Source organism: Podarcis vaucheri (assembly GCF_965113315.1).
Source record: "Podarcis vaucheri genome assembly, chromosome: 4".
NCBI lineage: Eukaryota > Metazoa > Chordata > Lepidosauria > Squamata > Lacertidae > Podarcis > Podarcis vaucheri.
In genome coordinates, this window is record NC_138762.1 from 77026830 (window position 1) to 77051362 (window position 24533).

Genomic DNA, 24533 nt, shown 5'->3' on the forward strand with positions numbered 1-24533 from the left:
TCTCGCTCCCATTTTCAAGGTAATTTTTCTTGGCCTTGCGTTCTTATATCCACACATCTGCTAATTGGAGTATACCTATTATGCATGTTTAATTAGCATATATATTAAATTTATATCATCTCCTTTCCTCCAAGAAGGTGTACATGGTTCTCTCCCCACCCCCACCCCATTTTATGCTCAGAGAAACCATGTGAGGAAGACTAGGCTGAGAGACTGTGACTGTCCCAAGGTTTCCCAGTGAGCTTCATGGCCAAGTGGGGATTACTACTCTGGTCTACCAGGTCCTAGTCCAACACTGACATCTGTGTTTTTGTAAGACTAAGGTAAAGGTAAACGACCCCGTGATGGTTAAGTCCATTCCAGGGGGACTATGGGGTGCGGTGCTTTTCTCGCTTCAGGCTGAGGGAGCCAGCGTTTGTCCACAGACATCTTTCTGGGTCATGTGGCCAGCATGACTAAACCATTTCAATGGGACATTATGATGAGTGCCAGAGCGCACAGAAATCCCATTTACCTTCACACCGCAGCAGCACCTATTTATTTACTTGCACTGGTATGCTTTCTAACTGCTAGGTTGGCAGGAACTGGGACAGAACAACAAGAACTCCCACCATCACATGGATTTGAACCACCAACCTTCTGATCAGCAAGCCCAAGAGGCTCAGTGGTTTAGACTACAGCGCCACCCACTCCCTGGTTTTGTAAGACTACAAAAGACTAAGTATAACCCCATCATTTGCACATCTGCACATAAATAAATGCTTTTGAGTTCATTGGGCTTACTTCCAGGAAAGTGTGTAGAGGATTTCAACCTAACAGTGCAAACCTAGACAGACTTACAAGTGAGTAAGACTCCCTGGACATAAAGAAACTTCTGACTAGACTGACATAGGATTTCACTGTCTATCTCTGTATATAACACAGGACTCCACCACTCCCAATCAATCAATGATTTACATACAGCTCATGGTCATTGAACGTTATAGTAACTTTAACAATCTATGCTAGTTTACTCTAAAGTTGAAATAGTCTGGAGAGCACTGGTGTCCAACCTTTTTTGCAGACATTCTCAAAATGATGAGGGCTTTATATCAATGATGGAAGAAATAAGGCAGAAACAGATGGCTACATAACTCTGTTTTGCAAGCCTCAAGGACAGCTGATCTTTCCTAAAACCACCATCCTAAACACCTGATGTTCTTTGAAAATTAGATTGGATTGAAAAGCTCCTGTGCTTTTCTGTGTCCATGCCTCCTGCACACGCCTTAAGCGAGCCTTTGCCAACCTGGTGCCAGATGTTTTGGAGTGCAACTCCTCGCCTTGCCTCTCCCTCACTCCATTCTGGAAGCTTGTGTACTTGGGACACATAAACATTGGGGGGGGGGGCGCCAATACAACTTCTTGCCAGGGGTACCTCTGAAGAGGGGTAGTTGTATGCGACTAACTCCTTTACATTGTATCTACATTTTGGTTAGCTGATCGTGAGATTGCAGTGACACACTTGGATAGCTCAGTTGATTAGAGCGTGGTGCTAATAATGCTATGGTTACAGGTTCGATCCCCATATGGGACAGCTGCATATTCAGGTTGGGCTAGATGATCCTCAGGGTCCCTTCCAACTCTATTACAGTAGTACCTCTAGTTATGGACTTAATTCGTTCCAGAGGTCCATTCTTAACCTGAAACTGTTCTCAACTAGAGGCGTGCTTTCGCTAATGCGGCCTCTTCTTGCTGCTGCGCCACCAGCACACAATTTCCATTCTCATCTCAAGTTCTCAACTCAAGGTAACTCTTCCAGGTTAGCGGAGTTTGTAACCTGAAGCTTTTGTAACCTGAGGCATTTGTAACTCGAGGTACCACTGTATTCTATGAAACTATAAGTTATGGGATCTTCTGGATTTAGTGCTGAGAAATTCTGCTCTTTCTAGTAAGTTAAAATGATAACCACTAATATATACTTCTTGGGCAGCCTACACTGTTAGATGTCTTTCCCCTGCACTGTCAGATGTGGCCCTTCTGTGGGATCATTTGGCATTTGGAGACACCTGCATTTACCCACCAGACCTTGGCCGTGAAGTCTTAGTCTGCTTATTCAGTCAATATGCGATGGATTGGATTCAGGGGGTGGGGCAGGAGAACAAGCTGAGAAGCTTAATCCAAATAATTATCATGTGATCTGGGACAGGGAATAGGCGCTCCTACTGTAGATGGGATCTTCCATCTATGCAGTCTTATATGTTGGATTAAATTATTTTTGAAAGTTATACCTCAATTAGTCATATGTGACCCTCAAGGAATACTGGCAGGAAGTTGTCTTGACTCAGCTAAGAAATGTGCAGTTCTCACACATACAAGCACTCCCTGAAGGGTGAAATCCCACCCATTGGTATGTGTGCCTTGTAGTGTTTCTCTGTTAAATGTGCTGCACAAGCTCACACATGCTGAACTTTCCTGTGAATGCAGATATAGACATACCTCATGTTACGTCCGCTTCATATTATGTTCTTTCAGGCTATGTTCCGTGGCGACCTGGAAGTACCGGAAAGGGTTACTTCCAGGTTTCGCCGCATGCACAGACGTGCAAAATGACGTCACGGGCATTCACAGAAGCGGCAAATTGCAACCCGCGTATGCGCAGACGTGCCGCTGTGGGTTGTGTTCTTTTCATGTTGCGAACGGGCCTCCGGAATAGACCCCGTTCGCAACCAGAGGTACCACTGTACATGAAACTTGTGGGTGAAAATCCTGTGCTGTGTGGTGTCCTATTTTTTTCTCTCCAAAAGACTGATTTTCATCTAATTGTTCTGCACTTCTAAGAGCATATTAAATATATGAAATTGGGCTTAAATCTTAAATTAAGTCATATCTTTAAAAATGGGTGAGAATTGGTTTTTTTAAGATGTTCTTTATTAAGGACTGTTTGTAGCATAGGCTTACAGCTATATGAAGATGGAATTTGGAGCCTACAGTGATTCCTAATGCTTTTTGGGGGGAAATATTTCTTTCCTAAACTTCAACCCAAAATGGGGCCACAAAACAGCAAACTATTATAAAAAAACCAATAGCATAGAACCAGCTCTACCTAGAGGCACCAGAAATTGAACTTGCGACTGTTTGTATGCAAATCATGTTCTACTAAGGAGCCCTTTCCCAGTTATTTATTTGTGTCTGTTTATTTTTACATCATTTTATTTGGGGGGTGGGGGTACCTCAGTGAATAGAACACATGCTTTGCATGTTGAGGATCCAAGGTTCAATTTCCAGGTTCGTCTAGGAAAGGGTCTTGTTTGAAGCCCCAGCAAACCACTGCCAGTCAGTTTAGACAGTTTGAAATTCAGGCAGCTTCTGAATTTCAGTGCTATCTTTGTATACACCTGCAATTCAGCTTTCTGTATCAATAAAATAGCTGTTGTTTTATATTACTTTGAAAATACATTGGGCCACTTGACCTATAGCGTAACATGCGTGCAGTATTTCATTTTTCCTCTTTCCCTTTTAATTGAAGTGAAATTCATAGCAATTTCCTTGTAATGAAACTCTTAAATTAAGTTACATAGAGCTGGGACAAGCATCAAAAGGCCACAGAACCAACCTCTTTCTTAGAGAAAACAATAAAGTGTGAAGTACAGAATCTGGGTAGATGAATTTACGTGATTTTTTGATATCTTTTTTAGGGTTCAAAAGTGTAAGAAAGTGAAGATCACAGGGGAATTAATTGAATCTGATGGTTGGCTCAGTGAATAACATGGTGGTTTTTTTTATCAAGAGAACAACTTGAGACAACCACGTGTTTAAGAAGTACTTGAAACTACAATGCTATGAGGGCACTGCTCTGCCTATTGTTAGATATACTTCTTTCCAGAGGCCAAGAAAATCAGATGCCACCACGAAATCCTATCTTTATGAACAGACCACAAAGAATCTATCTTTTACTGCACTGTAAAGGAAGTCCTGCAATCGTTACACCGTCATTCAAGTGTTACCAAGGTAACACAATTTGGCGGACTGGGCAGGAGTAGCGCTATTTTGGTACGGGCATGGTAAGGCTGTTATAATGAGAGCTAGGAGAGCTAGTTCTCTCCCCCCCCCCCGGCACCGCCTCCAAAAGAAAAACCAAACAGAAAAATGCTCTGGGAGCTTCTGATATCATCTTTCTTATGGGACCTAGAAGACTCAAATATGTTCCAGTATGTAAATAAGAATATCGTGGGGTAGGAGATCTAGTAACAATTTCATATCTGGCCACCAATGTGCTCCTTTGGTTTCAGATAGTACATGGGTAGAGGAGTCTAAAAAGGCTCGGAAACAAATTTTCATGGCCCTCTAGCAGCTATGATGGCTCATTTACCAGAAGTAATGTATTTAGCATTAACTCTGGAAGTGTATAATCAATTCTGACCAAACTAAGCTTCCTGATTTATATTTTGCTCTAGGCGGCTTCGTTTGGCCAGAATCTAGTATATACTTGCAGAGTTAATGCTAAATACATTACTTCTGGTAAATGAGCCACCATAGCCTCTAGAGGGCCATGAACAGTGATAGAAACTCAGATATATAATGCAATCTTCAAATGGCACCTTAAACCTAGGCTGCAGCTGCCACAAAGGAATGTCTAGGCACTGTTCCATTCCCTCCATGGGACTTTTATTTTTCATTCTATTTCTATACCGCTTTATATTTCAAAGAACAAATCTAGAAGCATTGTACAACACATTAAAACATCAACTAAAACAATCCAGAATGAAACTAATTCAACTTTCAAGGAAAATATTTCATATCCTTCTCTAAGTCACCTTTTGCTTTCCTCAGTCGCCATCTTGGCATCCAGATATCGCCACATGGTCACAATTGGACCAGGTCCAAAATGTGCCTGGTACCTGGCTAATTTTGAACACTAGCCATGAAATTTCATGTCCTGGGCTTTTTAGACTGACCTACTCATGTACTATCTGAAACCAAAGGAGTGCATTGGTTGCCTGATGTGAAATATATTGGCATTATTTTCAGCTTCCCTACCCTACTAATAGAAGATAAGTCTAAAGCAGGGGTGAGAAACATGTAACCTTCCAGATGTTGTACAACTTGCATCATCCCTGTCCATAGGACATGACTCATGTTGCTGGTCTCACACGGGTGGCATAATCGTGCTGCCAACATCCACACAAGGCTGCTGCTGCAGAGGGATTCATGCCTTAGACACATGCTTTAGGAAATCCTCCTCCTCCTCTAATATGGACTGTGTGTGTGTGTGTGTGTGTGTGTGTGTGTGTGTTGTGTTTTTTCAATAAACCAGTACTGTATTGTATTTTCTGATTAGCATTGTTGATGTTATTGACACTGATAATGTCAGTAACTGGCGTCTTGGAATCCAGATCTGATGGTCAGAAAGAAAAATAATCTACTTTGTGGTTGATTGAGGAGACAAAGGTAGAGCTTAGACCCATAGAAGAAGTCTGTTCGAGTGTGGGAACTGTCCACTGCTGAGCACTGTGTGCCCTATTGGTATATGAAATTTGAGTAACAGTTGTGGGTCTGTCTATGCTTGTTGAACATTTGTTCCCTTGGCTGACCAAGTGTGAAGGTTGCAGGCATCACATGCTGCCTCAGCAGACTAATAGTGGCTATGGTACACATAACAATATAGCCACCTGGAACTGCTGATGAAGTCTTGGAAAAACAAAATTATATTAGTAGGTGAGATGTTGGCAGTTCAGGACCTCCTAAGATAGTACTTTCAGATGTGCTATCTGTTTATATGCAGGGCCAGCTAGCCAGGCAGAACTGTAGAGACTCAGTGCATGGATGAGAGGTGGGTGTTGGATGAAAGGTTTAGATTTACAATATACATTCAGTCATGATTTGGTAGAAACGTCATCTGTACGGAAGAGATGGTTCTAATTTGATACTAGTAGAACCTGATTGACTCTTTTTTATTTTAAGCACTAGCACATAGCATTTGTGGAGGAAAGATGGCAGGAGCTGAAAAGTATTTCATAACAATTTTAGGTTTGGAAAACATCTCCTGGGTCATCTAGTCCAACCCCCTGCAATGTAGGAATCACAGCTAAGTCAGTTCAGTCATGGGAATTCCATAGCTGCAAATTATTTCTTTATTTATTGTAATATAGGAAGTTAAGCCAGTACTCATTTGTATGTATGGATTTACTTCTTCCATTGACAATAAAAACAAAAACAGATATTGCTAGAATCTCTGCGGTATTGAGCACGGAAATAACCAAGCAAATGGTGCTACCTTGTTTCAGACTCCAAATTCTGTTCTTAGGTGAAGTGCCACATTTTATCTAGAAGGCAGGCAGAAAACAGATCAGCCAACCCTGCCCTAAAGCATCAGATTCCCTCCTAGAGATTGTTCCTTGCTTTGCTCCTATGCTCTTGCGGCCTCTTTGGCACCAAGTACTTTTCTCCAGTTGTGACTGGTGTGGCAGCTGTGTCTCCTTCACACTCTGATAATATCTTGCTTAGACTACTGTAACACACTGTATGCAGAAGCTGGAAACACAGGAAGTAGCCTTCTACTGAGTCAGACCTTTGTTGTTGAGAGACAGTGGAGTCCTCACAACAAGCCTGTGATGTAGATTGCACTGCAAGAGAGTGGCTGGCCCAAAGTAAACTACTGTACTGAATTCCCTGGCTATGTGGGAATTTAAACCCTTTGGCGCACCAACCAGTACACCACGCTGGCTATCAAATTAAGTTTGCTTTGCTGTAATTATTCATAGTCATTTATGTTTAACGTCTTTGTAGGGATAGCCTCCATACATGCCTCTAAATAATGCAAGGAGGGGTTAAGAATCCTGAAAAGTCACAAAACATGACCCAAGCATAACTCTTCTGACCTATGAGAAGTGGATTGTTGGCATCCATCTGTCTCAAGAGACAACGGAGTGCGCCTCCAGGGGTGAAGTCAAACCACAGTGTTGGCAGCACTGGTAACCTCCCCAGAGCGTGTGCCATCCTAGGCAGTGTGCATGGAGTTCCTGGGCTGCCTCAGTAACAAAACCTCCCTCTCGGCCTCACTGAAGCTGTCCAAAGGAAAGCAGAACAACACGTTTGGCATCAGCTTGGCTGCAGGAGTTGCCAGAAGGAGACATACAAGACATCCATGCAGCCATCTTAGGGACCCCACTCTGGATTTGTATAGGGTTTACTCCTTAGCCTTGTCTTCTCCTCAGAGATATCCTGCAAGGCAACAGAGGTTTAGGATAAGCGTTTTCCTTCTACATGGGCTACCTTCCCCAGTTAATGAACCCTACCTGCCCCTTACCTCCCTCTACAGCACATGCAGAAACCACCTTCTTCCACCAGAGCCTGCCTTCACAGGCAGAGGAAGTCCCTAACTCACCTGCAATCCATGGGATACAATTATCCCTTGGTATAAATCTTGGAAAATTGGTTGCACTGGTATTGCTTTCTATGTCAAATAGGTCATTGAATGCAATAAATTAGGAACATTAAGAGAAACTAATCGAATCACACAATCACTGCTGGTAGAAACTAGAGGTTAAAAAAGTAAGGTAGTACTGGGGACACCTTACCGTTTCTTTGATTGAATCTTGAGATAGAGATAGGATGGGGAGTGTGGAGGGTAGCCAAAAAGAGATGTTATGGTAATGGGTGTGATCACTTATCCTTACATTGGTTTTGTTTGCATGTCACATGCAGCCACAAACTACAGTTAGATAAATTACACGAGCTGTGTGCTAGTTCACACAGTTGGAACACTCCCACTTTGTTCCCTCCTTTAGTCAGATGTGGGGAATGAAACCATAAGGTGATTGGATCATAGTTAGTTTGTTGCTAAATAAACTGCAAATGCTGGTTTGGATATAGTGCCAGGCCAACCACTCCCATGGTGTGTTTCGCTACTCACGAGAGGAAGGAGTGAAGTAGGAAGTGCTGAGCTACATGCATCACCTAATTCGACTAACTGTGGTTCATAGTCAGCATTGAGTCAAAACATAGCAACTGTCTGGTAAATGTATATTCAGATACTGGCAGCATTAGCATATAAAACTAACCACAGTTTAGCACTACATGGCGACACCTCAGCAAGACAACATTGCTGTGGGAGAAATACTGATAAAGAAATCACAGATAAGCTGCATAAATTATTTGCATTCTGAACCACTTTTTGATGCATCTGCAGAGTCAAGTCAAATAGATATGAGAGTATAACATCCTAGAATTAACTCATACCAGTCAGTTACCTAAATATTTTTGACTCAGATGTGAATTTGCTGCCTTTAATAATGTTTGCTGCCATTAAAATTGTCATCTTTCTTGGAAGATTAGAAGGTAGGCAATGTAACATCATTAAAATAAAATAAAAATAATATGAGGGATGGGGAGCCAAAAAATCACAGGCCTTTCCTCCTAGTTTATGTCTCAATTGGTAGAAGGTATTATTTAAGTTAAAATTATAGAAGAATAAGCAAGCAACATGATATCTATAAAGGCAAGTCCTGATTTGTTGACATTTTTAATGTCAAGGCACATATACATATATAGGGATGGGCCAGTAGGCACTGTATACTTCTTTTAACCATGGTTTGTTTTAATAAGCAAGGATTCAACTCTCATATATTCGTATAGCATGTAATCTGTTTTGCCTTATGTTGATTTGTTGTGCCTCTGAACACCCAGCTAGTATACATACCAAAGTCTTTTTCATTGCCCAAAGACCAGCAAGACACCACTGAAATGTCAATTCTTCTACTTTTGTCTGGCTTCAAAACATTCTTCTCCTCTTCCCAAGACATATGAGCAAAAAACAGTCCTAAAGTATCCCTTTCTTCCTCCATTTCTAGGCACATTCCATGAGAAGTGTTGTTAGCCTTTTTTTGTGAACTCGTAACCCTATCAAAAAAAATCATTTCTTCTGCAGTCACGAGAGAGAGACTTTCTATTAATACAAAATCTTTATTTCTGAGAAAGAAGAAGTAATGGTGTTAACAGTAAGTTTGATTTTTAGATATAAAAAGGGTGGATGGATTGTTGCAGAAAAAGTATAGTAGGAATTAAATGTGTGATGGTGGTCAGGAGAGGCTTTCAGGCCAAACAGCATTTATGTTGGTTGAACTTTGATGTAATGTGCTGAGAGCAAAGGTTTGTGTCTAACATATAGTTCTCATTGTGTCTAACATACAGCTCTCATAATAGATCCCTGTGGAAATTTAAATTTTGGGGTGGAGAGCTTACCAGCAAGGAAGTGGTTGGGGAAAGAAGTCTATTGCTAAACAGAATGAGGAAGGAGGAAAAGGTCTGTGAAAGTGTCAGTGAGTGTCCTTCAGCCATGTAAGCATTTTTGTTTTTTAGCTGCTCTTCCCTCTCATTACTGTCATAAGACAAGGTAGAGTGATACAGAAATAGAATTAAAGTAGAATACTGAGCTTGGACATAATGTCAAACCACATTTAATGCAAGCCAAGATTCACAAAACAACTTCAGGCATGCTTTGAAATCCTGGTTTGTTGGCCCCAAAGTTAGTGAGCCTAGTTAGGTTTGGATGTATAATGAAGCCAAAGGATTTGGCTTTATAATCAGAGTATATGGGTAAAAATTGTAGGAGAGGGAAACAACAGTGGTCTTACTGTGTCTGCTATAGACCTCCAAGCCAGACTGAGGACTTGGATGATGCCTTCATAGAGCAGATCACCAAACATTCAAAAAGAGAGATAATAGTAATCATGGAATACTTCAACTACTCCAATATCTTTTGGAACTCATACTCTGCTAAGAATGTAAGGTTCAACAAATTCCTCAATTGCTTCACTTTCCCACATTTCCAGAAGGCCGAGGAAGCAACAAGGGGGTCATCTCAACTTGGTCCTCACCAACACGGAGGAACTGATTGACAAAGTGAAAGTACAGGGAACCTTGGTAGGAAGTGATAATGTCCTCTTTGGTTTCATTATACACAAGCAAGGGGAGGCTGAGTGTAGTTGGACATGCAATCTAGACTTTAAGAAGGCTGATTTCAAAAAGCTTAAGGAACTACTGGGTGAATTTCCATTGTAAGAAATACTCAGAGAAGGGTTTACTAGCATACTAAAGGAACTTGCAAGTGTAATCTCAGAGCTTCTGTGTGCTGGTCCAGGGGGGAGGTTACCGTGGGGCGAGGTCCAGGACCTGAGTTGAGGGTCGCCAGACAGTCCTCCTTGGGCAAAGCAGGGTCCACAGCGAGAAGCCTGGCAAGGACAAGAACTCTGGGGGAACAGGACTGGATGCTGGCCGAAACAGCTCATCAACGACGTTGCTCCCGCAACCTGGGACCGGGCTGACTGGCCTTTATCTTCTCTGAGGCCAGGGGCGGTCCCGGCCCCCCAGAGACCTGCCTCTCCTGGCCTTAAGGCGAGCACTCCCCCTGGGGGAAACCAGTTCCCTTCGCCTCTCTGCCCTGAGCCTCTGCAGTTCAGGAGAGGCTGAAGGGTTACTGGACCCAGGGGGAGACTCACCTGTAGGCACTGAGTCCTCAATCACCTCCGGAGCCAGAGTGGATTCACCTGGTGCCTGCTCCTGAGGATCCAGCACAGGTACAGGCGCTTCAGAATCAAGGCCCTGCCCCAGTTCAGCCGGCCCTGGAGGCGGGAACTCCTGTGCAGGCTGGGATTCCTCCGGTTCAGCCTCTGAATCGGATTCCCAGGCCATCACATTCTGTCTAAAATATCTGATAATTCTTGGAGAACAGGTGAGGTCCCTGCGGATTGCAGGTGTGCACATGTTGTCCCCTCTTCAAAACAGGGGAGGCAGAACACCCAGATAACTACCAACAAGTGAGCTTGACGTTGATGCTAGGAAAGTTCCTAGAACAGCTAAGTTAAACAGTCGGTCTGTGAGCACTTAGGATAGGACACTGTGATTAGCAGGGGCTTCTCAAAAACAAGTCATGCCAGATGTGGATCAGGGGAATATTGTGGATGTAATGTACCTTGATTTTAGTAAGACTTTCAACAAAATTCCCCAATGGTATTATTGTGGATAAGGTGGTAGAATGTGGACTGGATGAGATAACTGTTAGGTGGACATGTAGCTGGTTGACTGACCAAACCCAAAGAATGGTCACTGTATAGATGCCTTTTTAAAAATGTTAGCGCAGTCTTGCATGAAACTGCATATGAAAAGCAGTATTAGCCATGATAACTAGATAAAGCACCTATGTTTTGGGGACCAGCTAAATAGCAAATGTAGGGAGTCACAGCAACGAGAATCCTGCTTAGCAGGCTTTACTAGCAACTGTTGGGAATAAGATACAAGACTAGATGGAAACCTTGGCTTGGCAGGGCCTTTATACTATTGACAAACTTTAAGTTGTTTTTATTTTAAATGTTTAGGGGGTGGGTAACTGGAGGACCACATCACAGCTATCTCCAGATGGACAGCATTACTTGATCACAATGAAGTTTTAATTTGTATTTCTCTTGCTTTACAGCTTTCATCCAGTCAGATAGCATAATAGAAGTTCTACGCTTTGATGAAGGAGGCTTATTACAGGTAAATATTTTTTATTAAAATAAATGGGTCTGTCCTTGCTGTTGTGTGTAGTAAAATTTCTTTAGTCTGCTGTGTTCTCTTGAAGTCTCTTAATGAAGAAATAAAATTGATGGCTGGAACTTCAAGCCTAACTTGACTCACTCATCTTTTCCATGTGGCCCCTTGCAAATTTCCAGTGTTCAATTATTTTGGGCTGAATCCAATTGTGTAATGTTGCTAAACAAGATTATTTACTTGAAAGCTGAGACTGCAATCTTATACATTCAATCCTATGAGTTTGGTGGAGGATAGATAGATATACATACATACACATACATACAAACATGCAGTATCTTTTATATGAACTTGAATGGATGATCCTGGTGAAATAGTATAGCATATAGCATCATCTTTATGATTCCAGTACCTTCAAATTCTCATTAGCACCTCATTAGAGTTGCCCTACAGATAGCAGCATAAACTGGTGTTTATATATTTCTTATTTTTTATTTATTTGTTGAACTTATATACCGTCCTATACCCAGAGGTCTCAGGGTGGTTTTATAGAGGTTGGGAGGGGCTTTGTGTATATGATAGAAGAGCAAAAACCCATAGCACAGTTGTGACCCATAGCACAGTTTACAGTTTGCGCACTGTTCACAGAAATGGTTCCCTGTTCTGCGATTAAATTTAAACCCTTCTATAACTTAATGCAGAGGTTTTCAACCTTTTTGAGCCCACAGCTTCCTTGACCAGCTACACTCTTTCTCCGGCTCCCCTGTGGGGAAATGGGCTTCAAGCATCAGAAGCTCAGTTATGCTACCCCTTGCCTGCAGAGCCGCCAACCCATCACCCCTTTTCAACCACCTTCCCTTGTGGAGTGTTCCTTCAGCCCATTCACCTCCCCTCACCTTGGGAGCCCTCCGAGCAGCCACTGCCACTGTCCCTGGTTTCTGAGCTCCCCCCCCCGCCCCAAAGAGAAGTGCCTCCTCACGCTGCCCCGCAAGGGCCTGGGAAGAGGATGCCCCCAGCCTTAGTAGACTGGCCAAAGGTGAATATGAGGCCAACACCTTACTCACCTTAGGAGGCAGCAGTGGCAGCTGCTGGGCCTGCATGGTGGAAAGGCTCCTCTTTGGTGTTGGGCACTCAGCTCCCAGGCAGGCATTGCACACAGCAAGCACAAAAAGGCCAGCATGGTACCTACCTGCCTGGGCTCCCATTTTGTCTGTCCATTCCCGACAGCAAAGGCTGGTGGACTGTCTGGCTTGGCTCCCTCATCCACTTGCTTGCCTGCTGCAAGGCCGCCTCAGCTCCTGGCAACCAGCACCCCCTGGCCACCGCCAGAGGTACCATTCGCCTGGGGAGCTTTTAGCCAGGACTGCTGCAACAAACAGCCACACAAGCTTTTGGGAGGCAGAGATGTGAGAGGGCATCAGAGAAGGGAAGGAAGGAAAGAGGGACAGAGGTTAGTGTTGCCTGTGGCACCCCTGACCATCAAGGTGCTAGTTGGCTGCAGCAGTTTCAGGCAGAAAATAGGGATGGAAATCAGACAAATAACGGATTAGAAATGCTCCCATACAAATAATGGAAGTCTGTGACCTAACAAATGATTTCCTGGAAGTGCATTGTGTTTGGAAAGTGGGACCTGTGTGTACATATCTATGCAGGGCAGCTGAGACACAATGAGGGATAAAAGATTAAATTAATCAAACACACATTAGCTTGTCTCTTAAAAGTTATGCTACTATACTTACTTAGGAAATAATTCTCAAGTAGGTTTTTCAACTTGTTATTTGAAGTGGAAAATTTGAATGGGCCAATGGCCTGACATTAGTGGTAGTGCACTTGGGAGTAAGTTTTATTGAACTTCCCTACTTCTATACTACATCTGAGCAGTGCTTTTTTTCTAAAAAATGTTTAGGGGTACTCTCATTTTGCCTCAAGAAAATCACCATTTTATAGTTCAAGTCGGGGGAAATAAATACAGTAAAAAGTACAAAGATCACAAAATGTTTAGGGGTATGCGTATCGCTGCACCCCTCCCCCCCAGAAAAAAGCACTGCATCTGTGTAAAGATGCATAGAACTGTTCTGTAAATTATCATATGATAAACTGGGCAGTAGTGCTTCTTTATAAGACTCCTTGAAGCTGATATTTTGGGCTGCAATCCTACCTCCAGTTACTTGAGAGTAAGCCCCATTGAATTCAATAGGACTTATTTCTGAAGAGAAACACAGTTAGGATTGCACTCTTAAAGAGTTGGATTTGAGATTTACGGAAGCTACTGTGTATTCTGATTGCTTATCAATAAATTTTCAAGGAACATACTTTGTTGCTGAAATTTGCTATTCTTTTCTTTTCAGACTGAGACAACGATTGGCCTCAGTTCATATCAGCAGAAAAGGTAAGATTTTCCACAGTCCATTGTTTCCTTTAATTCCAAACAATGCTTAAAATTATCTTATAATTTGAAAATGTTTGACTGTTTCGGTGAACCAAACTATTAACATTGTTTGCTTAATCCAAGGAAATTATTTTATTTATTTAGAGGATTGCTATTCCACCTTTTAATTCAGTGCTCAGAGGATAATCACAATTGTCAGTATATGTATACATTGATACGTGATCGTTCGTATGAAATGGCATTTACAGAGTAGCTATTGATGATACTTTTCTCATCTCCTGAACATGGTGCCTTGTTGGTAGAGGCAAGGTTGTCAAGTCTTATATTAAAGACATTTAACTACCTCCTCATGTGATCATATGAACTGGCCTTGGTAATCTTGAAAGCCATGAAGGTATCCAGACAATCATGGGAATATCAAATAATTACATAGGTTTCTATCATTTAAAATCTCTCCAGCCCAGTTAGCCACAATTTCTGGATAACCGTATTGGGGGGGGCGTGTTATCATGGATTTCTCCCTTCTACAAGTCCAGAATCATGCCGAAAACTTTGGAAAGGGGGGATGTTTGCAATTGGGCTAGAGATGGGCTCTTGTAGAAGATATGTTAACTGCTTCTGTCTTCTGCAAAAGTCCTGTAGGGAAGAGAGAGAAATCACTTCTCCTTTCCTCCATGGAAAATGAAGAAAACAGAGGTGTCATCTCTCCCATGAGCAAGGCAGAAAGTACAAGGATATTCACCTGATGGTGGAGTGTTATTTGGAACTGTGCTTCTCCTTGTAGATGCCATTTTATTTGACAGGATGTCTGTAAAATGTGGGTCTAATGGACAGCTCAGGTAGACCAGAGTCTGTTGGTGCCGTGTGGTGAAATTCTACCAGAGTGGTGTAGCTTGCACAGTGCTGGGCTGGAGATCACTCTTTAAACCTCTTTTGTTGGTATTTTGCTTTCCATTCTTAAGCTGGGAATAGAGTAGTTGCTTTGGAAGATAATAATCAGGCATCCAAACAACATGACCAATCCAACGAAGTTGATGTTGAAGAATCATTGCTTCGACACTGGTGATCTTTGCTTCTTCCAGTACACTGGCATTAGTTCGCCTATCTTCCCAAGTGATGTGTAATTTTTTTCAGAGACACTGTTGATGGAATATTTTGAGGAGTTGGAGATTTATAAGTGGTCCGTGTTTAAGCATACAGTAAAGTTAGTAGTACAATAGCTTTGTAAACAAGCATTTTGGTTTCCCTGCGAATGTTCGGTCCTCAAACATTCTGCACTTCAATCGGGAGCATAAACTGTAACATCTCTGAGGTTAGCTTAGCTTAAGGAACTGAATATACGCTGTGCATTTACCATCTTGCTGAGAAGCCTGTAACATCCACCAAAGTTTATAGACAGACAGACAGACAGACAGACAGATAGATGATAGAATTCTTTCAAGAAACAGTAACTGTCTCCTGACACATCTTCTGTTTTACCAATTTTGTTGTAAAATACTGTAAAATCTTTTTTTCTTCTTTAACTCCCCTAAGTCTCCAGTTTTCTTAAAAAAGCTAAAACAGCCAATAGGAAAAGGGGGCACCCCTCAGTGGACCTAGACAGGGGTTAGTCGAAAGCTGCTTATCTGACAGTTCAGTTCTAAAAAGAGACAGAGCACCACATTACAATAAAAACATTTACATATCTTTCTTTAAAAAGGGTAATGTGTGTTGAGTACAGCTGCTTGTTATGTAAATGTCACTGTGCCCAATTAAGAGCCACTTGTCAGTAGGTGCAGCTGGATCACACACTAGCTTAGCAATGGTGTTGCCATTTTGCCATTTGTAAAGGCTTAAAATTGTACGTTAGGAGGATAATGACCTCAGTAGTATTTAGTCCAATGAAATGACATGATTCACAATATCCAAACTTTCCTTCCTATCAGTTCATATTAGAAAAAGCCTGTGGTTTTCAGCTTTGCTGTGTTGCAAGTGATACAACCAGCTATATGGACACTAGTTTTGGTGTGTTCCAGACAATAGTAACAATTAGCTATGGCATCATAATGCCCAGGAGAGTGATAATTCATGACTGAAAGGCTGTTGGAGGAGAGGTGTGCAGAGTAACAGAGATGAAATTCATATATGCTTTTCTCTTTGGGTGAAATTCATATATGCTTCTCTCCTTAGCACTGGAAATTCCTGTCTGCATCTCACATGTATTTTTTGCTAGCTAATCACTAGCGCATCTACAGTAGTTGTAAAGCTACTTTCAAGTAGTCTTCCTGTACTTATTATTTATTTAGTTAACTTAGGGACCATTTGCTATATATAAAAAAGTCTAAAAAACCACAATAAGGAGTTGAAGAGTCAAAGACACAAAGCATGGAATTAAAAAAGAAATGTTCCTATTGTAGTTGGAAGATTGCAGTTGCAAGATTGTAGTTGGTTTTTTTACCTTATTTATGGGTATATAGATATCTTTGTTTTAGGCACTGAGAGTATGCATAGCATGCTGGAATCCTTCAAATTAAAGTGGAAATTTGTAAAACATTTTAGCTGTTTTGTCTAAGCTGAAGTAGCATAATGAAACTGTCAGGTCATTTAAAGGCATCAGAGGAAACAGCTAGATAATGCATTTGAACATTCATTTGGTTTTTACATAGATATATAAATGTTAGCTTAGCTGCTACCCTCACTTTCTACTCTACTTTTGAAATGCCAGATTTAATTTTACAAGAGGACATATGAACACTAGTTTCCAAAAACCAAACAGAAACCAGAAGCATTCAGTCACTCAACATGATATCTTAACCTCTCCATTTGCATCAAATGTTATTTTAAGAATAGTAAATTTTCAGTTACTTCTGTTGAATATTTGCTAAACAATAAAAGAGGAAGTACTGTCAGGTCATTGAATCTATGCAAATTGTTGTGAAGCTACTGGTAATTGATACTAAAAATGCAAGGAATGGCACTATGGAGTACTTGATCTAAAGGTATTCAATATTTTAAGAGCCTAAGATGACAAACCTATACTCACCTAGGTATAAGTCCAATTGCACTTAATGAGGCATAGTTTTGAGTGGGCATATATAGAATTGCCTGTGAAGTTACTGTTTGTACAATTGGGATGCCACTGCCTTGGCATCCGAAAGAGTCTTTGGAAACATCAAGAGAAAAGTTAATTACAGGTCAAAGAACAAATAGCATGATAAATTTACAATGGCAGTGCCTAAAAATATATATAGTGGATGAGTTGAGATAAATTTGCGTCATCAGTAGTATCATAAACAATTACCACAGCTGTTGTCTTCCTGCTTCCCTAAGGCCAGGCCTACTGTGAGTTGTAAGGAACCCACTATCTCAGATATGATGAAAGGTCTAATTGAGGGGAATCCTCATCCCTTCTGTCACTCATTAGGCCAAGGGTGGGGAAATGGATGTGACCAGCGAGGCAGAACTTTATCTCCCCTACTCTGCGTGGCCAAGTCTGACAGATGGGCATGGCCAATCACCTCTCAGTCATCGGACATCACAATGGTATTGGTATTTATGACCCTTGCAATTTTTGGCATTTGGAAGCCCCAACAATCACCTGGTAGTACTTTGAAATGGATTCAAAGATTGATTGAATATGCGGAACTAGTTTGTCTGAAAAAATAAAGAACAAACCAAAACAGGTATTTGTATCTAAATGGGAAGGCTTCAAAATATATTTGAAAAATAATTACAGTAGCTTAAACTCTGTTGCAGCATTTGATTAACTTCAGTAGTAGCTTTAAGAATGATGTGAGACCTAAGATAAATTAAGATGCAGTTAAATTATGATAATAGTTTGTATCAGCAACAAGTTTGTGTATCTGCATTAAGGAGTAGATGGAAAGTCATTTGTGTCTTTGAGTCGGTTTGTATTTAGTCTATTTGGTTTTGTATGGTATAGATGTAATGGGTTTTTTTCCTTTTTCTTTGTGTATTACAAAAAATTAAAACTTTTTTTTAAAAAAAGATAGTACTTTGAAGTGCCACTCAGGGCTCCCTGTAAGAACAGACAACCAGCTGATTTTCAGAGACTTCAAACTACTGTATTTTTCGCTCTATAAGATGCACCTGACATAAGACGCACCTAGTTTTTAGAGGAGGAAAACAAGAAAAAAAATTCTGAATCAAATGTTGTTGAAGAGGAAGGAGGAGGGAGGATCAGGCTAAGGCATCAGAACAAGAGGCGCTGCGCAGCTCTCCCTCTTGCTGTTCTGGCTTCAGCGATAGCTGTGCAGCCTGCATTCGCTCCATAAGACGCGCACACATTTCCCCTTACTTTTTAGGAGGGAAAAAGTGCATCTTAAAGAGCGATACATACGGTACTTTTTGGCCCAGCTGTGACTTTACCTGCCTCATATCTGACATCAGGTGTATGTAGGTGGGCATTAGTTGGCCAAAACTGCCTCACAGACCAAATGGAAAAACCTGGCTGCCAGAGATTCTCCACTACTGTGTTAGACAGTCCAATTTATTTGCTAATTATAATTGGTCATCACAAAGCTACAATCAATTTGGGAGATGTGTGTTCACCTATGTTGATCCCCGTATGTTGGGCCCTGTTTTAGTGAGATATACTGTAGTGTATAGTCAGTAAATAACAGATCCCAAGAAGCAGCAATGGGAGTGTGGTTTTCAACCCCTTGACAGTTATGCTGTGAAATACCACAGGCCGTGTTTTATTTCCAATGTTTTTAACATTCATATGTAGTCATTGGCAACCATGATTAGGATATTTGGGGCAAGGTGCCATTGGTATGCTGACAAGATTCAGTGCTATTTCTCCATAACATCTGAATCAAGAGAGATCATGCAGACTCTGGAACATTACCTGGATGCAGGAAATTAAGCTGAGCTTGAATCCTGGCAAGACAGAGGCTCTGTGGGCGAGTGGTTCTCATATCTGAAAAATTGGCCAGCTGCTTGCCCTAGACAGAGCTGCACTCCCTCTTAAAGAACAGGTATGCAGTCTGCAAGTCTTCCTGGAGCACTTTTTATTATTTCAGCTAGTACAACAACTGGACCTGATAGCTTGATCACAGTAGTCCAGAAATTGGTAATTTAAAGGCTGGATTACAGCAGTGTGGGACTTTCCTTGCACTTGGTCCTGAAACTGCAGTTAGTACAGAATGCTGCAGTATGATTATTCTCAGGAGCAAGTTCCTATTATTCCTCTGCTCAAATATCTGCATTGGCTGCCAGTTTGTTACAGGGCCAAGTTCCAAGTTTATTAGCAGTATTCAAACCCCTTAGCAGCTTGTGATCAGTTTACTTGTCTTGCCCCATATATATTTTCATACATACATACATAACCCTGGATAGGTGTTCCAGTCAGTATAGTAGGCAATAGTGAGCTAAATGGGCCAAAAATCTGATTTGGTATAAAGTTGCCTGGGTTTCTACATTGGCTGGATAGTGTAGAGAAGAGATTCACAACCTGCAGCCATCGTCAGATGCATGGAATGGTGAGAGGAGAGAGGGGAACCCTCTGTAAGCAATCAGTTCAGACCTCTGGTAAGAGTAACCTGTCCCTTCCACAGCAACCTGTCCAGTGCAGGCATGTAGTGTCCAAGGGGATTTGGCCCTCGGGGGGGAAAACAAATTTCTCCACTTCTAGACTAGGGTATGATCCTCTCTTCGGGTAGAAGAGTTCCCAAGTTCAGATCTTGGATAACTTTGCTCAGGGTGGGAAGGCTGACTGTACCTTTAATGAAGCATTCATTCATGGAACTATCTGTTCGTTGTTAATAGGCCAGGTAAACAAAAGTTATGACTGAAGGTGCTTGAATACACCTTTGAGTGCTGCAGGCATATGCTGAGTCAGTGCTAGGTGGGGACTTCCGTAAGTTTGCACTGAACAGATGCCTTAACATGGCTTTAAAAGACTTGTTCAGCACAAGGAATGCAGTTCCTCCCCCCTAACACACACAGTTGCTCCTATAATAGTCTATAATTTTCTTAAAGACTGGAGGTGGTAATAATTTGATTTTGGGGGTAAAAATTCCCCAGTAATCTACATGCAGTAATTAAGCAGTATTTGTGTGTGTGTGTGTGTTGCAAGTAGTTACAGCATGTTACTGATATGATATGCAGGTCTGGGACAAGACGGCACCTTGCATAAACTTCTGCTTATAGGCCTTTTCTGTTTGATCCAAATGTTATTACCTGTGCTATGTCTGCTCGTTAAGAGTGGATTTTTAAGTTTGTAGTTAAAGTACGTGATCTAGACACACTGTGCCTTTGCCTAAGTTGCAGACACTCCTAGACATAAACCTTGAAAAATGGAAAGTAAGGCAGAAAACTATTATCTGCTATGTGAGATTCTCTCATCATATTTCTTTTTTTCTAACAAATATCAAAGGGTCCACTTGTTGTTCCAGTTGCATATTAGCCACTAAGCTCCAAACAATAGTACAATTACTAGAATAAATTTAACAATAAAGTAAAATATTTGTATAGCTTAGGGCATCTGCTAGTCAGCCTGCAGTCTCTCCTGTGGTGTAATAAGATTGTTATTTCTGTACTAGACTTCTTTGAAACTCCCCATAGCTTAGATCAGGGGGGTCAAACTCAAATTCATCGGGGGCCGCATCAGCAGTTTGGTCACCCTCAAAGGGCCGGTTGTATCGGCCTAAAATATTTGAGCAGGCTGAGACCCCCGAAGTTGATGGGCTTTGACATTTACCGTATTTTTCGCCCCATAAGACGCACTTTTCCCCCTCCAAAAATGAAGGGGAAATGTGCCTGCCTCTTATGGGGCGAATGCAGGCTTTCGCTGAAGCCTGGAGAGCGAGGGGGGTCGGTGCGCACCAACCCCTCTCCAGGCTTCAGGAAGCTCTGCGCAACCCTCGGGAGACCGGCTCCGAGGGTTGCGCAGAGCTGCCTGCAGTCCCGGGACCAGCGCAGCTCTGCCCGGCCACCGGGAGCCGGGGGAGAAGCTCCGCCCCGCTCCCGGTGGCCGTGCAGAGCTGCCTGCGGTCCCGGGACCAGCGCAGCTCGGGATGGCGGCACAGAGCTGCCTGCCGTCGCGGGACTGCAGGCAGGTCTACGCCGCCATCCCAAGCGGTGCGCTAAGTCCCGCCCCGAGCGAGAACAGCAGCGACAACGGCGGCTACACGGGCCACCTGACGAGGTCTGGCGGGCCGGATTTGGCCCGCGGGCCTTGTGTTTGACACCCGTGGCTTAGATCATGACGGAAAAGGCAATTCAGATATTGGTAAATATTTTTTATTATTATTATGAACAGCCCGATAGGACTAGACACAAGCAGTACAGAAGTTCTTTGGTAACTAAGCAAGACTGTGTTCATTTTAAACCTTAAATGTCAATAATGTAATCTTAGTTTCTAAACTTGAATACACACCCACACCCACACACCTCTACATCCTTCTCTGTGCAGAGCAGAAACAGGAAAAGAGTGAATATTTTATCAGTGAAGGTGTGATCATTTACTTGGGCACCAGCAGGAGTTTGCCATTTAAGGACAAAAAGTTAACCTCAGCTGCTTCTGATGAAAATAATTACTCTCAGATATTTTGTATTTTTGCATCGTTGCTGCTTCCAGTTGCCTATGATAAGTTATAGTTTTGAAATGGAAAGGGTCTAGAAATTTTCAAGAAGGGTTTGCAGCATAAATTACTTTGAGTGTTTTCTAGCAGAGCCTGAAATTGTCTTCAGAATTCTAACCTTAAGTTGAATAAATCTGAAAGCTACCATGATGTCCTTGTGCCTACCAATTCAGGGGTTGCATAATTCTGTTGAGCTTGTTTGTGACCTTGTGTTGTGTTTTTTGTTGCGTAGGTTCTTAAGTATATTATGGTTGGAATGTAGTTATGCTGTTAGCATTGATCAAGACTTAATCTTCCACTTCCAAAGTGGGAGGAATATACTGTATGTTTTTATTTTATTCAAAGTTATTAGTACACTTTATTGCTCCAAGTTTGCAATAGCAAGTTTTCACACTTAAAGCTGAAGACAGTTTAACTTGCTCATGTCTCACATATTTTGCTTGAAAGCTCTTTTGGGGTTGGTCCCTATCTGTTGCTTGGTTATGAAACTTTCAAGCACAATGCAGGATAGATAAAAATGAGTGTTGTCAGGTTTTGGTTAGATTTTCTAGTGCCCTAAATTGATTAGGATTTGGTTTTGTTTGCTTGTTTGACTTATTTAGTAAGCAAACTTTGAAGAGTATGCCATGTTAATTTAGCATGTTGCCAAAGCCTTTTGAATAACTTAAAATGTTAGAACTTAAATACTTTTGTGAGGCAAGGGGGGGAATTCATGAAACATATGTGATGTGGTTTAAATGTAATATTCAAACAAAATAAAGGTACATGGAAATATTTTTTATTGGAGGACTTATAATTTTTTTACAATGAATAGTCAGTTCAAGCATTGTAAGTTTCCCTTACATTGTTTAAAATTTAGGAGTGTCGGTGGAATAGCACTGAAAACTTTAGCATGTCCAAGAATCTGTGCATTGGGTGGTATGCCTAAATTTATTTTTAGATAGATAATATTTATTTATTAGAGGTATAGAAATTTCAAAGTATAGTTAACTCCAAAAGTTAATTAAAACCTTAAAATGGACACATTTGTCTGGTATCATATCCATTCATTACATCACTAGATCAATTTTATGAAAATATACCTTTCATAAATGGATTTTTTTTACAACACTGTAAAATTGATGTGAAAATAGTATGATATTTTCAGTTTAAAAGGTTAACATTTCAGTTATATTAGGATTCCCTTAAAAGCATCCTGGTTTAAAATACCTTAATATAATGCTAACAAAGCCATTGAAGTCTATATTCATAATCTTTTTAAATTGAAGATAGCAGCTTCTACCAAACACATCTCAAATTTAGCTAGATTAGAGTCTAGAGGTTATCAACTCCATTAATACACAGTGGTTTCAGTGGTATTTGGTGACCTAATAATACATTTCAAAGAACTTGATGTCCTTTGGTTTGTGTAAACATATTTACTTTGCAGATAGGGCTTGAAAGGAAGGATTTCATTTTTAAAAAAGATTTCAACTTACTGTTTTATCTCCCATCTCAGCATTGCTGCTTATAAATAATATATATTAATGGAGACTTGGTTATATTCTATACTAGCAGGGGTGCCTGCTGCTGCCCTGGATTTTTGAGAAACCAAAAAAATATTGTGGTGTTCGAAATACTGGTCATTTAAAATATTTTAGACCGCCTTTCTAGAATTAGACACTTAAAATGAAAGATATAAGGGAATGTCATCAGCATATTGATGACACTTCAGCACATACTCCCAGATGACCCTTCCCACTGTTTTCAAGAAAATGTTAAACAGCATGAGACACAAAATGGAACCTTGTAACATCCCATAGGCAAAAGTCCAATGGATGGAACAGGAGTCCCATAGCACTACATTTTGGGACCTCCAGAAAACATGCTAGGCACATAACAGAGTTCATCTCTGGAAAGGTGACCCAGAGTAATACTGTGGTCGCTTGGGAGATCCAAAAGAGCTGACAGAGTTTCACTTCCCTTATCTACTTGCCAGTACCATTCACCCACCAGAGCAACAAAGGCTGTTTCTGTCCCCAACACCAAGCTGGCAACGAGAATGGGTCTAAATAATCACTGTTCAGGTTTGTCTGGAGTTCAGATTCCACCACCTGTTCTGTCTCCTTGCCCAGGAATGAGATAATTGATACTGGATTGTAGTTTAAATCCACTGGATTGAGGGTGATTTTTCCCCATTGCTTTTTAAGAAAGTAATCACCCTGGGGACCCACGTAAGATACACTACAGCTGACGGCTTTAATTTATCTTATATTTCAGCATAGGCTTTCTCTCAAGTTTAGTTGTAGCTAAGGTTTACAATCCTATTCCCAATTAATCTGGGAGTAAAGCCTAAAGAATTTAATAGGACCTAACCACTGAATAGATATGGTTAGGATTGCACAGTTAGTCATTCATGTATAATAAGAACATTTGTAATAGTTCTCCAGCCTATCTAAGGCAGATTCTCATTACAATTGCTAATACTAAAAAGCCATTGTGATATACAGGTGTTTGGGTACCCTTTTTTGAACTGCCCTGAACTGATCCTGAGGGCTGAGAAAAACTAGAATAGATTTTTGGTGGGAGTGGGATGCAACATGAAGGAAAGTTCAGTTGTGCAAGTGGCAGTCCTTGGGCTAATGGGACTACTTTGCTGGATGCAAGCCTGGATTGTCATTCAACTTAATTAGCAACTTCATTTGGAAGATTCTGAACGTGAATTAAAAACTGAATGTCATCTTAATTTGTTCTCTTCTCATTTCCCCCCAACAGTATATCTATGTATCGAGGGAATTGCAGACCGATTCGGTTTGAACCACCAATGCTGGATTTCCATGAGCAGTAAGTTGGGAACACTTTGCCTGGCATTCTAAATAGAAGGCACCTGGAAGTTAATAGCTGTCTGAGAAACCTATGTATTAAAAAGGCAAAGTTGATAATATGTTAATGTGAGATGCCCAGAACCTTATCTGCCCAGCATCAATCACATAGTTTCTGTATAAGGGGCTCTGTGTGTTGGCTAAGTCATGTAACAGGCCTCAGTGGATGCATAGTATTGATGGTTCACACTT

At 41.3% G+C, this 24533-nt stretch overlaps 1 protein-coding gene across 1 annotated transcript in view; it reads left to right on the top strand.

Moving 5' to 3' along the window:
* TMEM131 (transmembrane protein 131) overlaps positions 1–24533 on the top strand; it is a 166473-nt gene that overhangs the window by 95548 nt on the left and 46392 nt on the right. The window contains exons 3-5 of the mRNA XM_082220003.1: positions 11450–11511; positions 13854–13894; positions 24235–24303. Of these exons, the coding sequence (XP_082076129.1) occupies positions 11450–11511; positions 13854–13894; positions 24235–24303 (172 nt within the window). The remainder of the gene's footprint in view (positions 1–11449; positions 11512–13853; positions 13895–24234; positions 24304–24533) is intronic.